This window comes from Psammomys obesus, unplaced genomic scaffold, assembly GCF_907164565.1.
Source record: "Psammomys obesus unplaced genomic scaffold, mPsaObe1.curated_primary_1811, whole genome shotgun sequence".
Lineage (NCBI taxonomy): Eukaryota > Metazoa > Chordata > Mammalia > Rodentia > Muridae > Psammomys > Psammomys obesus.
In genome coordinates, this window is record NW_026596046.1 from 21,603,532 (window position 1) to 21,619,029 (window position 15,498).

Below are 15,498 nucleotides of genomic sequence, written 5' to 3' on the forward strand. Positions count from 1 at the left end.
GCCGTTGATCCCATTTGAAAGGCTTCTTTCCCATTTCCTTTGATTGGAATGCCATCTGAAGGCTGGAGCACCAATAGCCATCCTGGAACTTTCGATGACCTTGAGGGTGTAAACTCTATAGACAGGTGTGTTGGGGTCATATGAGAAAGAAGGCTGGATGCCCCAGGACACCCTAATTCACTCAATTTCCACCTACTTCTCTGATTCCTAAGAAAGATCTGTTTAAACATTTTGTAAATATTTGTACTATAGGAAACCTATAATCATATCCATCCAAACAGTGGAGAAAGGGGGCAAAGGGTCAGTAGTTATAACGACCGTGAGTAGAGAAACAAAACTGAACACTGATGTAATAGTGAACACTCTATTATACACCAGGTGTGGTGTCACCTGTCTCTAATCCCAGCACTCAGATCAAGCACATGTCTGAGTTCAAAGCCAGTCTGGTCTACACAGTGAGTTCCAGTCAGCCAAGGAAACCCTGTCTGGAAAAAAAAACAACAACAAAAACCAACCGGGTGTGGTGACACACGCCTTTAGTCCCTGACCTCAGGGAGGCCGAGGCAGAGTGATAGATGTGAGTTTGGGGACAGCCTCGGCTACAAAGTGAGTCCAGGACAGCCAAGGCTACACTAAGAAACCCTGTCTCGAAAAAAATGAAACAAAAAAAACCCCAAATCAGAACAGTAACAACAAAAACTGTACGATAGTAAAGAGACAAGCACTCAAGGACTGCAGTATGCTTAGTGATTAATACAATATGCTGATATAAACATTGAAAAACCATTCCTGAGATACTTGCACATCTGTAAACCTGGAAATGAATCTGTTATGTGACGCCATCAGTTCTTAAACTATATTGTCTGAATATTTTCCAGTTACATCAAGTTTCATGTCTTATACATAATTTGAAGTTTTAAAGAAATCAGATCTCCCACTTGAAGCTTATGAATCTTTAAAGAATCCCTGACACCAAATATTTTCCTTTTATTTCTGAAAAGTTTAGTAGTCAAAATCTTGAAAAATAGAAAACAAAATTAGTGATTTTTGTCTTACAGATTAGAGCCATAATAAATGGAAATAAGAAACTAGAACTATTTTAAACAATAAAAATGGTTAGCAATTAAATGATTTAATTTTTTTTGTGTGTTTAGTTGACAGTTATATTGGAAGATGGGGTGGGTAAAATCTTCTGTGGAGCAGAACAGCAATAGATCCTATATTTACAGCCTTTGAGAAAAGCTGCCCTGGCTGCCCTTAGCTTTTTAGCTGGTGGTTCTCTTGTGGGAAATTACTAGGGAGCGAGGTTGAAGGTCCACACCCTGAAAAGGGCCTCGTTAGGGTCGTCAGTTTACATATCTCCCAAAATGCTGAGACTTCGAGGACGTTGTTTGGCAGTTTCTGCAAGCCCTAAGGAAACTTTCAGACCTGGCTAATGAATGAGAGACAAAAAGGCTGATTTCCAACAGAACCCCCAACATCAAAAAAAAAACATAGTCCTGAAGGCTAAGGCAGACCGCTTGGCCCGCCCAGGGGAGGAGCTCGTGGGGCGGAGCCTGGTGAGGGGGCGGAGCCAAAGGCGGAACGCTTGGTGCCCAGCCAGGTTAGGTCCGGGAGCCATAGGGCGGAGCGAAACCTTGGGGGCGTGGACAGGAGAAGTGTTGCGGGCGGAGTCAGGTGATGAGGCGATCTATGGGGAGGAGCCTAAAGTTGGGAGTCCCAAGGAGAGGCAGCTGTGGGGCGGAGCCAGGGAGGAGGAGCGTGGCTTCTGGAGGAGGAGGAAATGGGTCGAGCCGGGACGCGGTGAGCTACGGACGCCAGGGAGGCGGAGCTACTGGGACCTGCGTCCGCGAGGGTGGGCGTGGCTCTGCGCAGAACGTGCCGGGGGCGAGGTCGGAAGGCCGGGGGCGGGGCGGGGCGGGGCGGGGGCAGGCGCGCTGCTGCGCAGGCCCAGTGTGCGTGTAGCCGTTACGCTGGGCGCCTGACATGGCGGCCTCCAGCTGGCTGCGCGCGGTCCTCCTGTTTCTGTGTGCCTCGGACCTTCTGTTGCTCCCTCCTCCCGGGGCCTCTGCGGCCAGCTCGCCCGGCGAGGCCACCCCGCCTCTACCGAAAAAGAAGAAGGACATCCGCGATTACAATGATGCCGACATGGCGCGACTTCTGGAGCAGTGGGAGGTCCGTGTCGCCCGCACACTCCTCATCCCTCCATACAGATCCCTTCTCTCTAACCCTTACCTCTTCGGTCCCGTGACCTTCTGACTCTTGTTCCCTGGTCCCTCTCCCTGTCCTGTGCTCAGGGTCCTTGTTGTCTTGTCTCAAGTACCCGCTGACCGCTCGTGTCTCCTTTCATTCCACCACGGTTCAGGCCTCTGGCCCAGTGTCCACCATTGCCATGGCTCCTCGGCCACTCCATTCAGGACTTGGCCTCACACCAGTCAAGTCCTACTTTCCCTGCTGTATCCCGGTGGTCTCTACATTGATCTTGGGGGTCAGTGAGCCGGCAAACAGGGAGATAGCGTTTCTGAAGAGCGTTCCCTCACTCCTCCCCTTTCCTGTTCCGGAGTGAATGGGTAGAGAAGGTGGTCTCTGAAGAACGTTTTTGGCCTTTTATAGAGATCCTTCCAAATATAGAGTGTTTCCGACCTTTTTTGGTGTATGTTCCTGCTTGGGTGCGGATTTATTTTACTGGTAGGGGGAGCTAAAGGCCTCTCATGGAACTCTGGTTTTTCATTCAACAGAGTAGTGGACTTGCTTTGTGAAAGGCTTATTCTGATCTCGTATTTGAATGCTCTGGGTGTGCAGTCACAACGAGCGTGAGTAAGGTGCCGAGGGGGCGGCAGTTCCTGACCAAAGCACTTTGCAGCCTCTCCTCCAACTTCCGAAAGTGATTTGTACAGCTGATGGACAGGAATCGCACAGCTGTACTCACCGTGTAACTTTGGGCAGGTTGTCTCTTTCTGCAAGAGAACTTTCAAAGTTTGTTTCCATTGCCAGTGTTTTAACTTGTGGCTAACTCTGTATTGTTGGAAGGTGATAGAGACTTTTGGACATAGGTTTAAAATACCACCTGCTGGATTTAAAACTCGTTTGGGCTTCACAGTGAGACCCTGTCCCCTCCAAAAGAAAAGAAAAATTAGAGTAGATTTGAGTGGGTATGTATGACTGAGTCCCCCATTCTCCTCAGTTTTAGACTGTCTTCTTTTTTTTTTTTTTGTACTAATAAACAGTGCCTTTTAATCTGCCAAAGTGAGAACCTTGTCTTGTGGGAAGCCTAGCCATGTGGAAAGTGCTCAGACACTGAGGAAGAGGAGGTTGCAGAAATGAGTAAGGCATCTGTCAGAATGAGTGGATAAGAAATAACCATAGTACACAGAAACAAAGGAGGATGAGTCGAGTAAAAAAAAAAAAGTGTTGTTATGTGGGAACATCAGAAGGCTACAGGGAAGAGGTTGCATTTTACACAGGCTAGAGTATGTGAGAAGTCTAAGAGAGACCTGGGAACAGGTCTGGAAAGCAGAGACAAGCAGATTAGCATTCCCTGCATTTAGTACAGGAAATTTGGTCTGGTAGAGCTCTCTGTGCCTGTGTGTGAGCCACAGCATGCATGTGAAGGTCGGAGAACAAGTTGGGTGTGGGTGATCAGTTCTTTTTCCCACCAGGTAGATCATGGGGATTGAACTCAGGTCATCAAGTGTGCGCAAGGCAAGCACCTTTATTCACTGAGCCAACCCATCAACCCTTTTGGGGATTTTTGTCTCTTTGTTGTATGTATTTTTCTATTTATTAGTTAATAGTCTACTGTTAGTAATGCATTCTTTTTTTATGTCAGTATAGACAAATTCACTTAGACTTGTGACTTTGGTCTGGTACAGAGTGCTTGTGGTTTCGTTTCCTTATATGCACAATGGAAGTGTTGCTGTTCATCCCAAACTGCTGTCACAACTATTAACAGAGAAAACAGGGAGGACTCGGGAGAATACAACTCATAATCAGTGTCTGAGCTAATTAATCTAGGCTAGGGAAGCAGGCTCTGTCTGAAGCCAACTAATAATGTATGAAGGTGGCTGGGAACCCGGCCATGAGGTCTGGAATACCATAGGGTTTGCACTGTATTTAGAAGTAAATGGGTGGATCTGATGGATGAAAGTTGTCTTATCCAGATATTATAGCACTAGATATCCATGCTTACTTACCTCTAACCCTGTTTCTAGTTTGTCCTCATGAAAACATAATTTTAATAGCTGTAATGAGTATAAATGGACTTTAAAAGTTGTTCTGATAGCTATTAAGCATTTCTCCATGTACCATCTTTCTAGCTATACTTTTGAGCAAGTTCAGAATGTGCCCTAAACAGAGCTGTTGCTGTGTTTTGGATAGAATGCCAAGGTTAGGATGAAATTTGATAGCCACTCTGGGAAGTGAAGGCTTGGTGAGCTGGGAGGGTCTGAAGTCTGCTACATAGTATCTTCTTTAATCCTCTCTCTGGGCTGATGAGGAGGCTTAGCTTCCTGAACTCCGACCTTGAGGCATCTAGAAGCAATTTGCCCAGGGTCGCAGCAGTTTGGCATTCTGTCGTTTGACTTCAGAGCCTATTCTTCGACCGTGGGGCTGTACTGCTCCACGTAGCAGAGAACACTATGCAGGTGGACTATAATGAGGAAGTTAATCATGAAGCCCAAAGCTTGTACGAATGATGCAGGAGCGAGCAATGTGATCTTAAAACCCACATTTACTGCTCAGCTTTACCCATCGGGCAGTGTGTGACTCTCTTCTTCTGTCTCTGTAGACCCAGACCAGAGAATACCTACCTCACTTTGCCCAGCCTCCGTACAGATGTGAGCTCTCTTCCCAGCAGCCCTGGTTCTCCTCGGAGAGGAGATGGTTCTTCTGCATGGATGAAATCCTGCAATGTGTGCCCCGACTCCACCCTGACAGCATAACTGTTTCCTGAGGGCCCTGCCTCTGTGCGTGGAGGGGAGGACCCTGTGTTACAACTGAATGCTGAGGCCCAACGGCCCAGGAAATTCAGATGTGATTTCATTTTTTTTTGTGGAGACCAGAGGGATTTAAAGCAAGAAATATGTATTTAACTTCAGTGTTAGGTGTTCTAGTGTATATGTAAATAATTGTGGATATTCGTTGAGGCTCATCTAATTCACTGAGTAGAGAACTTAAGCTGGTGGAGATAAAATGTGTTCAAATGGGACATTCTAGTTATTCATGGTAGCTTTTACCAAGGCCCCTGAAAGAAGAAAAGAGTTCAGCTTTGTTGTCTGCAGACAGCTGTGGAGCTAAGACTGCACGCACCTGGCTGTGATGTGCAACTGTCTGGCATATCTCCTACTCTGTTGTTCTCCACCTTATTTCCATGGGGTGGCCTCTCCCACCGAACCCGAAGCTGGGTGGGTGGACAGCAGACTCCAGCCTTTTCCCCCTCCAACCGTAGTGCTGGCATTAGAGGCCTGAGAGGCCATGCCCAGCTTTTAAACTGACACTAACTTATTTTGTGTAAGCAAGCCCCAGCATGCATGTGAAGGTCAGAGAACAAGTTAGGTGTGGGTGGCCGGTTCTTTCCTTCCACCCGATGAGTCCTGGGGATTGAACTCAGGTCATCATGTGTGCCAAGGCAAGCACCTTTGTTCACTGAGCTAACTCACCAGCCCCTTTGGGGATTTTTATTTGCCTAGCTGTTGTGTACATTCTTTCTATTCATTATTTTATTAGTTATTCTATTATTTTCAGCTATTTACTAATATTCTACCATTAATAATGCATTCTCTTTTCTCTGTCATTTCTTTATGTCAGTATGGACTTTACTTGGGGAGTTATAAATCTTACTATTATTTTGATGTTCGTATTATTCCAGATTTGGCACTTGAACTGCTTTAGGTTGGTGTCCGTGTCATTGTGATGTGTTGTATGATTTGTTGAGCAATTCTTTCTGATACAGAAAGATATTTGAAGGCTTTGCTTTTGGTTTCCATGCAATGATTAGGCCTTTCTTCAAGGGACCTACATTTTAATATTTTTTATCGATTCACTCATCTAACTACCTGTCAAATCAATCTGTGCCTGTAAATCCAGTCTGCTCCCACAAGGTACATTCTTCCTGCTTCCATGTTTGCATATTTCTCCAAGTGAGGAATCTGCTGTAGTCACTCAGCATATCTACACCTATGCTCCTTCCTAGAACTCACAGGTGCTTTTAGAATTGCTAGGTCACACGTCACGCCACTGCCTAGAATAGGCCTGCCATCTGGGATTGAACATTTGTGTGTGGTGAATTGTGGGTTTTAAGTATGCAGCACAAGGAGTGTGTTTTGCTCCTGGATGGAACCCAGGATGGGCCTGCTAGAAATCCACTCTGCCACTGAGCCCACAATGAGTTTTGAATAGTGTAACTACACCTTACTGGAATATAGAACTGAGTGAGTTGCTGGGATTGCAGACCAGCACACCAAAAGGTTCTTTTCTGTGCTTTCTCATATCCTCCCAGAGGCAATTTTGTTCTATTTTCTGTCACCCCACGTTAGTTTTACCTGTTCTTATTACTTTAAATAAATGGGATTGTATAGTGTGTCTTACTTCTATACCTGTCATCTGTTACTTAAAAACAGAAAATTGTCTTAGTGGTGTTAGAGATTGGCTCCAAGGCCTTACACATGCCTGGCCTTACTCTACCGCTATGCCAAATCCCTAGACATTTATTTTATAGGCAAGGTCATGCTAAGTTGCTTATTGACCTTGAATTCTCCGTCTCTCTCCTTGGTCTAGTGAGTCACTGGAATTATAGACCTCAGCCATCATGCCTGTATTTAAGGTTTGTTGTATGTGTGTTTGATTTTCATTGCTAGGTAGCATCCGTAACCATACCAGAATGTGGCTGTTTTTATAGTCTACCACATTGGGTAGATTGAGAGCAAAAACATCATAGAAACCTATCTGACACAGGAACCCTGAGTGGTGCCAAGGGGATATCCTCAGGCTTTTTGTTTGTATAGTAGTTTGGTCGTGAGCATCCTGAGCAGTGCCTGTGCGAGTAGAATGTCTCTGATGAAAGAGTTAATGCTCCCTCTCTCCTGGCAGAAAGATGATGACATAGAAGAAGGAGACCTTCCAGAGCACAAGAGACCCTCTGCACCCGTTGACTTCTCAAAGCTAGACCCAGGCAAGCCCGAGAGTATCTTGAAAATGACAAAGAAGGGGAAGACGCTGATGATGTTTGTCACTGTGTCAGGGAGCCCCACCGAGAAGGAGACAGAGGAAATCACCAGCCTGTGGCAGGGCAGCCTCTTCAACGCCAACTATGATGTTCAGAGGTAAAGACCCAGACTATACTAGGTCACTGTTTTTAGGATTTGGGGGGGTTACATTTGATTTTTTTAAGATAGTGTTTTACTCTGTAGCTCTGGCCATGTAGTCCGGCTGGCCTCACTCCTCACACAAAAAGATCCTCTTGCCTCTGCCTCCTTAGTACTGGGATTATAGCTTCATGCCACCTCACCTGGATGTGTGATGGGGACTTTCCTGGGGTTGAAGCAGGGTGTCTTTTTTGGAAGTTCACCAAGAGCCTTGAACCTCTCCTGTCCTTTTAAATGCATTTATTTAAACACTGGCTTAGTTATTGGTAAAAAATCAGAAACTTTGTTTTAATATCTCATTGAATCTTAAAAGTTTGGCTTATTTTTGTCTCTAACTTTTGCTTCATTAGGATAAAAAGTTGTATTGCTTAGCCTCTTGGAAAGATAAATGAGTTACAGAGCCACAGGTCATGGGTAGCTGTGTTGACACGTGGCTGTAACAGGTGGTAATAAATAACTAAGCTGAAGAAGCCTGTTTTTAAAGACTGTATGGTCTTAAAATGCAGTCTACTTTATATAGATTTCATCCAGTATATTTTTTATCATATTCACCACTCTTCACCCCTTCTGTATTCATCCTTTCAATGCTCACCTCTCTACCCACCAGCCATGAGTTTCCTTTTTTTAGAGCCTGCTTTTTCCCCTTAACAATAGTTCTCTGAAGTTCCAAGTCTTCAGATGTCTTAATTGAGGAAGTGATAAGGAAGAACAGAAGGAGTTTATAAGAGTGCACAGTCCAACATAATGCTTTCTGCAACTTCATCAGATATCTTGGTGATGACTGCTATCTGATGGAAGCCTTGCTACTGAAGGGAACAGGTGTGGTGTGTTCAGGAATGGAAGCATCATGCTTTCTGGTCATGCTTTTATGTGTCACCCAGACCCATGTTGTTCCTTTTTGCTTCCTGGACACTGCTGAGTTGGGATAAGCTGGGCTGCTTATTTCTAACCTTGGTGGTTAGGATTTTGGTCTGCTTGCTAGGTATCTTTGTGGGCCCTTGAGGAGCCTTGTAGGACCTGTTCTAAGCCAGTGGCTTTTAGCTTTTTCAGAAAAAGCCTTTTGTCAAACAAAACTAATTGGAGACTTCAGAACATAAAAAAAAAAGGGTTGGCACAGTGAATGGCATATGCCTGTAATGTCAGCACTTGGGAGGTGAAGTCAGGAGGATCTGAAGTTTAAGATCATCCTCTATGGGCATGGTGGCTCACCCTTTAATCCCAGCACTCAGGAGGCAGAGGCAGGCGGATCACTGTGAGTTTGAGGCCAGCTTTGTCTACAAATTGAGTCCAAGACAGCCAAGGCTACACAGAGAAACCCTGTCTCAAAAAAAAAAAAAAAGTCATCCTGGGCTACATGATTCATGAGACCATTTATGAAGAAAGCAAACAAACAAAAAAATCATTAAACATAGAAGTGACATTTAATATTTCAGAATATTAAAGATAAAAATGGGAATTTGTCCCCTCCCTAGCATATCATACCTATGGCCCTCGGCAGCTCCCTAAGTAGTTTTTCTTTTCTAGTCTCTTCACAGGAGCATCATTTATCCCTCAGAATCATTATCTGCTTCTCTCTTGACCAAACAGTATGCTTGTTTAGAGCTCAGCATACCACCACTTGGCCCAAGGCAAACTGGTGTGATGTTCTGTGTTTATGTGGAATTCAAATGTGGCTAGGTGCCCCAACTTTCTCTGAGCCCTAGAACCTTACTTGCATTGCTAACTGATGGCTTCTCCATCCAGGTTCATTGTGGGATCAGACCGTGCTATCTTCATGCTCCGGGATGGGAGCTATGCCTGGGAGATCAAGGACTTTTTGATCAGTCAAGACAGGTGTGCTGATGTCACTCTAGAGGGACAGGTATACCCTGGAAAAGGAGGAGGAAGCAAGGAGAAAAACAAAACAAAGCCAGAAAAGGGTAAAAAGAAGAAGGAGGGAGAGCCCAAACCTCGGGCTTCCAAGGAAGACAATCGAGCTGGGAGCAGAAGAGAAGACCTCTAGCTGGTGGCAAGCTTCCCATCGGGCAGGAAAGACCAAGACAGCCCCTTAGAGGCCGATGGGACAGGTGGATGCAGGAAGCTGCATACCGGACTACATTCTCATGTCTTCTAGAAAGACTTCTGTTCGTGACCCTCTGATCAGTATCACAGTTACTGTATGAAAGGCTTCACATGTGAAGGCAGGCTTTGTGATTGGTAGTGGACACTGGCAAGTCATGCCTACTCTGTCATCACCTGACATGGAAACTCGATAGATGTTTATACCTCTTACATCCAATGAGTCCTTGACACCCCTGGAGTACCACTCCCTCCCTCCTCACCACACCTGCTGTGGTCCAGTGGCCTGCTGTGTCTGTGTGTCACAAGCTTAGGTCAGACAAACTTTGAGAACCTGTGGCTTGACTGAGGAAGGCATTGACTGTTGAGCCGTTGACGACAAATGTGCTGTATGAGCAGTGTGGGCCAGCTCTGCACACCCAGGATCCGGACAGCGAACTCATGCAGGGCATGCAGATTGGCCAGAGTGCCATCCAGAAATCCTAAGCAGTCATTCAGACGGCTTCAGCCCTCATCAGTTCAGGGGGTCCTTTGTCTGCCAGTCTTCTGTGGTTGGAGAGGGGGTGCTGTTCTGCCTCGTGTGAGGAAAAAGGGTGTTTCAGTTTTGGGCTCTTGTTCTTCATAGCCCGACAACTATGACATTGGTGAAGAGAGAGGGACCAGCAGAATGTTCTATAGCAGAGGACCTCATCTGCAGTATTTCTAAGTGGTTTTCTTTGATAAAGTGCCTAATCTTTGCGTTTGTGTGGTACTCTGATGGTGTGCTACTGTTCACAACTGGTTTTTGCTGTTCATAGTTTGAAGCCTATCTAAAAGAACAATTCTACGAGGATGCCATTTTTAAGAACTTACATTCTTTAAAACCTCAGTTGTGATTTTAAGAAATTCAAAATAGTACATGTACACATACATGGCTAGAAAGTGTCACTGTTAGAATGTCGCCGTGTGAAGAATGCCCTGCCCTGCTGCCAGTACTTTGTCCCAGTGGAGTTACTGTTGATCATTGCTTTTTCAAAAATAAAGTTCATTCACAGGCTTCCAGTGATGTCTACATTCTGTCTTCACTTTGGTTCCCATTCATATTTCTCTGAGTGAGCCACACCTTCTCCCTCCCTAGCTCAGGGTGTTCTGGATGCAGCCTGCTGAGCCTCTTCAGAAAGAGGCTTTTCTTGGTCCTCACGCATTGTGACCCTAGAAAGATGCTTTGCTGCTGTCCTGCTGTTTGAAGGTGCTGCCAATCCAGGAGAGGCTGGGAAAGGCCATCCATCCTAGTGCTATCTGTGGGCTCAGCAAATCTGAAACAAGCCCCAACTTGGGTTTTTCTGTTTTCACATGGGGCAGTTGATTGGCTATTGTCATGTCTCTAGTCATACTCTTGTCTCCCAGGAGGTGTGTCCTTCTGGAGACCTCCATGTTGTTGACACAGGACTGCCATGGCTTTCTGTGTGGTGCGCAGCCACTTCGCCAGAATTCATGCATCCTCTGTGACGTGCTTGGCACTGCTGGGCGCCTAGGACAGTGCAGACATGGGAGGAATGACAAATGACCTGCAGTGTGAAGAAGACTGCAGAAGACTGAGTAGGCAGAATCTTTACCTTGTTGGGACAGTCAAAGGCTCCAGCAAGGGTGGGGAAAAGAAAGACAGAGTCAGAGGAAACAGCCTCTGCAAAGGCCCTGAGGCTAGAGGTAGTGGAAAAGGGGCCTCCAAGGCTGGCTGTGATGGTAGCAGCAGGCAGAGGCAGGCGCTCTGAGTTTGAGGCCAGCCTGCTCTACAAAGAGGCCAGGGCTACACAGAGAAACCCTGTTTAAAAAAGGGGGGGAGGGGCAGGGACTCCAGGAGGCCACTGAGGAGTCTAGGGTGGGGACTGAAGCCTGGGGATGTGTAAGAGTTTGGGATGCCTGAGGAGTTTTACATAGTACTGACTGACTGACAGAAGAGCAGCTCCATGCTCAGGGCATTAGTCTTCCAGGTTTACAGGCAGACAGGCTTGAACCAGCGCTCTGTCCATACTTCCTGCTGTTTCTGCTTTCTGGCTGTGTATCCTCAGCTGTGATGAACAAATTTTCCTCTCTAAACATATTTACTTGCTACCAGAAACATTAAGATTCCTTTTATTGGGACTCAAGTTTTTGAAATCCAGACAAATCTAACTATCTTTCCTAATTATTAACAATACTTAAACTGCCCAGTGTTCTCACATTCCTACAAATTCTTGGGTTCAAGTTTCTAAGTCATAAGAAACTGGGAGGCCTACTGGTGCTTCTTTGAGTCCAGTCAAGTAGAATTCAAGTATACTGAAGCCATTTGTATATAAACTACAGATTCCTTAGAGTGGTGCCAAGGTAGAGAAGGCAGGTGTGGTGATGTATACTGTAATCCCAGTGTTTGGGAAGTAGAGATGGGAGGATCTGGGCTGCAAGGTCAGCCAGGCCAGGTTAAATAGTTGGAAGCCAGCCTCTGACCACCCCCCCCCCAAAAAAAAAAAAAAAAAAAACCACAAAAAAAGAAGGAATAGATGCAAGAAAAATCGGTTGCACAACTCAGGCTATTCACAATTCTTGGTGTGCAGTCTTTTCTTAGGATGGAGTAGCTCTCTGTCTCCTACATAAAATACAACCAGGAAAGACTCAAGGTTTCTACCTGGTTGACCTTGCCCTCTCTTCTCATGTTCTCGGGAGAACCGGCCCCTGTTGCAGTGATTGCAGGTATATCTGGACAGCACAATGATTCACTCTAGTGTCCCCTGACACCCCTGGCTTTTAGCTCTTTTAAGCCACCTCAGGGCTCCAGGAAGCTCTTATACTGGAAACTGGTCTTGGCAGTGAGTCAGTTATTAGCATTTCTGAGTAGACCCAATGCAAGCCCCTCTCTGAGTTTCCCAGGGATCTTAAGGAGGTGGGGGCGGGGGGCAAGCCGAAGTTTCTGAAAGGTGCTCCAAGGTGCTCCCCCTTCCCCTAGCCCCCATATTACGAATCCCTAATGGAGCCTTAACATCCAAACTTACTGAGAAACTCAAAAAAGCAAAACACTACACTAACAACAGAAATGACTGAGAGCAGTAGCCCAACCTCTGGATACTGCTTTTTCTTTGGGCTTGGAACTTACTAGGAAAACCGGCTTGGCCTCACAGGAGATCTACTTAGCTCTGTCTCCTGAGTGTTGGGATTAAAAGCAATGTCATATTTATTACCCAGCCCCTCTGGACATGTTCACATACAATACTCTGGTGAACTTTTACATTTGAAAGGTAAATTGTTAACGGTGTAATTGTTAAAATTTACCATTTGGTACATATTACTAAATAGCTGATGCCAGTGGCTCTGCCATCTGAGGTTCCCAGCAAGGTCCTCTGCAGGAGCAGCCAGTGCTCATAACTGCTGTCACTGAAGAAGCTCCATGCAGAGTCCTCCTCTTCCAGCCCCGGTTGTGAGAGTCAACTGTGCAGGCTCCAGTGAGTCGGACTGTAGTGTTTCTATCCCTGGCCTTTCAGCTGAGTCTGAGGACACAAAGCCTTGCTGGTCTGCGAGTTCATGAGCAGAAGAAAAGCTGTGTTTTCAGCAAGTTTGTCTTCATGTTCGTCTGTCTAGTGGGCTAATAAAACTTGGATAACATTATTAGACTGTCAACTACAAGATGGGTCGGCATTGTTAGAGAAGTACATGTTAGGACCTCCCTTTATCCTTGAGCTCTCTGGTCTATGGCAGTTCTGTTGTGGGTTTTAGTACTTCCACTGGTTTCGTGAGTGTGTGTGTGTGTGTTGACCTGGTTAAGACTTAGGTATGGGTAATAAGGTACTTGCCAAGGGTACACAACCTAGGGTTATCACAAATTCAATAATCAAAACGAAAGTTTAATGCAGTAGTTTGAAAATTAACATTAAAAGGATTTTAATGATAAAAATTAACACTTTAATAAAGAAGAGTGTCTTAGGATTACTATTGCTATGATGAAATACCATGACCAAAAGCAAGTTGGGGAGAAAAAGGTTTATTTGGTTTATTTCCACGTCAGTCACTGTTCATCATTGAAGGAAATCAGAACAGGAACTCAACAGGGCCAGAACCTGTGGGCAGAGCTGATGCAGAGGCCATGGAGGAGGGCTGCTTATTGGCTTGCTCACCATGGCTTGCTAAGGCTGTGTTCTTACAGAACCCAAAACCACCTGCCTAGGTATGGCATCACTAATAATGAGCTGGGCGGGCCTGGGCCTTCCTTATCACTAATTAAGAAAACGCCGTACAGCTGGATCTTATGAAGGCATTTTCTCAATTGAGGTTCCCTCCTTTCAGATTTCTATAGCTTGTATCAAGGTGATAAAACAAACAAACAAAAAAAAAAAAAACATTGTTCAGCCCAACCAGTGGTACAGAGTGAGGCTATAAGACATGGTGTCAGAGATGGGACTAATCTTCTAGTTTAAAATTGCAGTTCATATATATATGTGTGTGTGTGTGTGTGTGTGTGTGTGTGTGTGTGTGTGTTTAAAGAGGCGAGTGAGATGGCTAAATAGGGAAGAACACTGTTGCTCTTCCAGAGGATGTAGGTTCAATTCCCAGCACCCATAGCGTAGCTCACAACCATTTGTAACTCCAGTTCCAGGGGATCTGACATCCTCCAGCTTTTGTGGACACCAGGTATGTAAGTGGTACACATACATACATGCAGACAAAACATCCATACACTAAAATAAATGAATTGGAAAAAATAAAAATATAATTTATTTTATATATAGTAATACAATTTACATGATATTTATTTATTTACTTATTTTTTTCTAGACAGAATTTCTCTGTGTAGCTGTGGCTATCCAGGAACTGGCTCTGTAGACCAGTCTGGCCTCAAACTGAGAGATCCGCCCTGCCTCTGCCTCCCCAAGTGCTGGAATTAAAGGCCTGTGCCACCATGGCCCAGCTACAGCTTACATGCTAAGTGACACTGTATGTAACAGAATCATTTGATACAATTTTAAAATTTTTTGAAGTATATGTGTGATTCCCCGGAGTCCAGAGGACATCAGATGCCCTGGAGCTAGAGTTATGGGCAATTTCGAGGTACCTGAACAAGGATGCTAGGATCCAACCCAGGTCCGCTTCAAGAGCACTGTGTACTATTTACTCCCTTATTTTTAAGACAGGCTCTCACCGTGTAGCTCTGGCTGGCCTGGAATGCTCTGTGTAGACCAGTCCCTCAGCGCTGGATTAAAAGTGTGCACCACCATACAGAATTTTAAAAGGAGAAAATTTCAATTTAAAAAATCCCTTTTCCCAAAACAGAACAAAATTTACATCACTTTTTAAAAGTAGGTCAGCATAACAAATGGATGCAGCATCTAGTTATGTCTGTTTCCTGTTGCTGTAATGGCCAAAGGGATTGGAGAGCTTGGCCTCAAAGGAAGAAGACATGTTAGATTCTTCTGGAATGCTAAGATGGTTCTTGCTGTTTCCTCACGCTAAAAGTTCAAATTCTCTGAATTCCCGGGTTATCTCAGATAACAACTGAGATCTTGATTTTGTTTATTTGGGTTTGTTGTTTGTTTCTGAAACAGGGTCTTGCTATGCATCTGTACCACACCCATAGGAATCCCTGATAATAATCACCAAGCAGGATGATATCACTGACCAGGTTGAGGTAGCTCATGCTTCAAGCACTTCAGGGCCTGAGATGGGAGGATCACTGCAAGTTCAAGGCTAGCCTGGGCTAAACTTCTAGACTCCTCTCAAACATAAATAAATAATATAAAAATCACAGCAACAGTAAAAGCTCTATAAAAGAAAGAATGTGTGATGTCTCTATAGGTAAAAGTGCTTGGTGAAAAGGTGAAGAAGAAGAAGAAAAAAAAAAAATTCCAAACCAAACCAAACCAAGAAAACCAAGTTTGATTCCTGGGTCCCACAGTAGAAAACACAGGACGCGCTCCTCAAAATTGTTTGTTGACTTCCACATGCGTATTATCACACTTGTTTTATCTCATGAAGGCCGCTTGTTCCAGACTGCGAGAACCCTGTCTCCATCCTCAGCTTTATACATTTTGTTTAATTTAAAATCTTTTTGTCCCTGGCACTGAGACTACAGAGACTC

General features: G+C 45.0%; 1 protein-coding gene across 1 annotated transcript; it reads left to right on the plus strand.

Moving 5' to 3' along the window:
* Nucleotides 1-1,942: 1,942 nt before the first annotated feature.
* Nucleotides 1,943-10,460, plus strand: Mesd (mesoderm development LRP chaperone). Its single transcript, XM_055623326.1, has 3 exons — nucleotides 1,943-2,175; nucleotides 7,087-7,319; nucleotides 9,105-10,460. The coding sequence occupies exons 1-3, from the start codon at nucleotides 1,987-1,989 to the stop codon at nucleotides 9,361-9,363; spliced, it is 681 nt and encodes a 226-aa protein (XP_055479301.1). The 5' UTR covers nucleotides 1,943-1,986; the 3' UTR covers nucleotides 9,364-10,460.
* The last annotated feature ends 5,038 nt before the right edge of the window (nucleotides 10,461-15,498 follow it).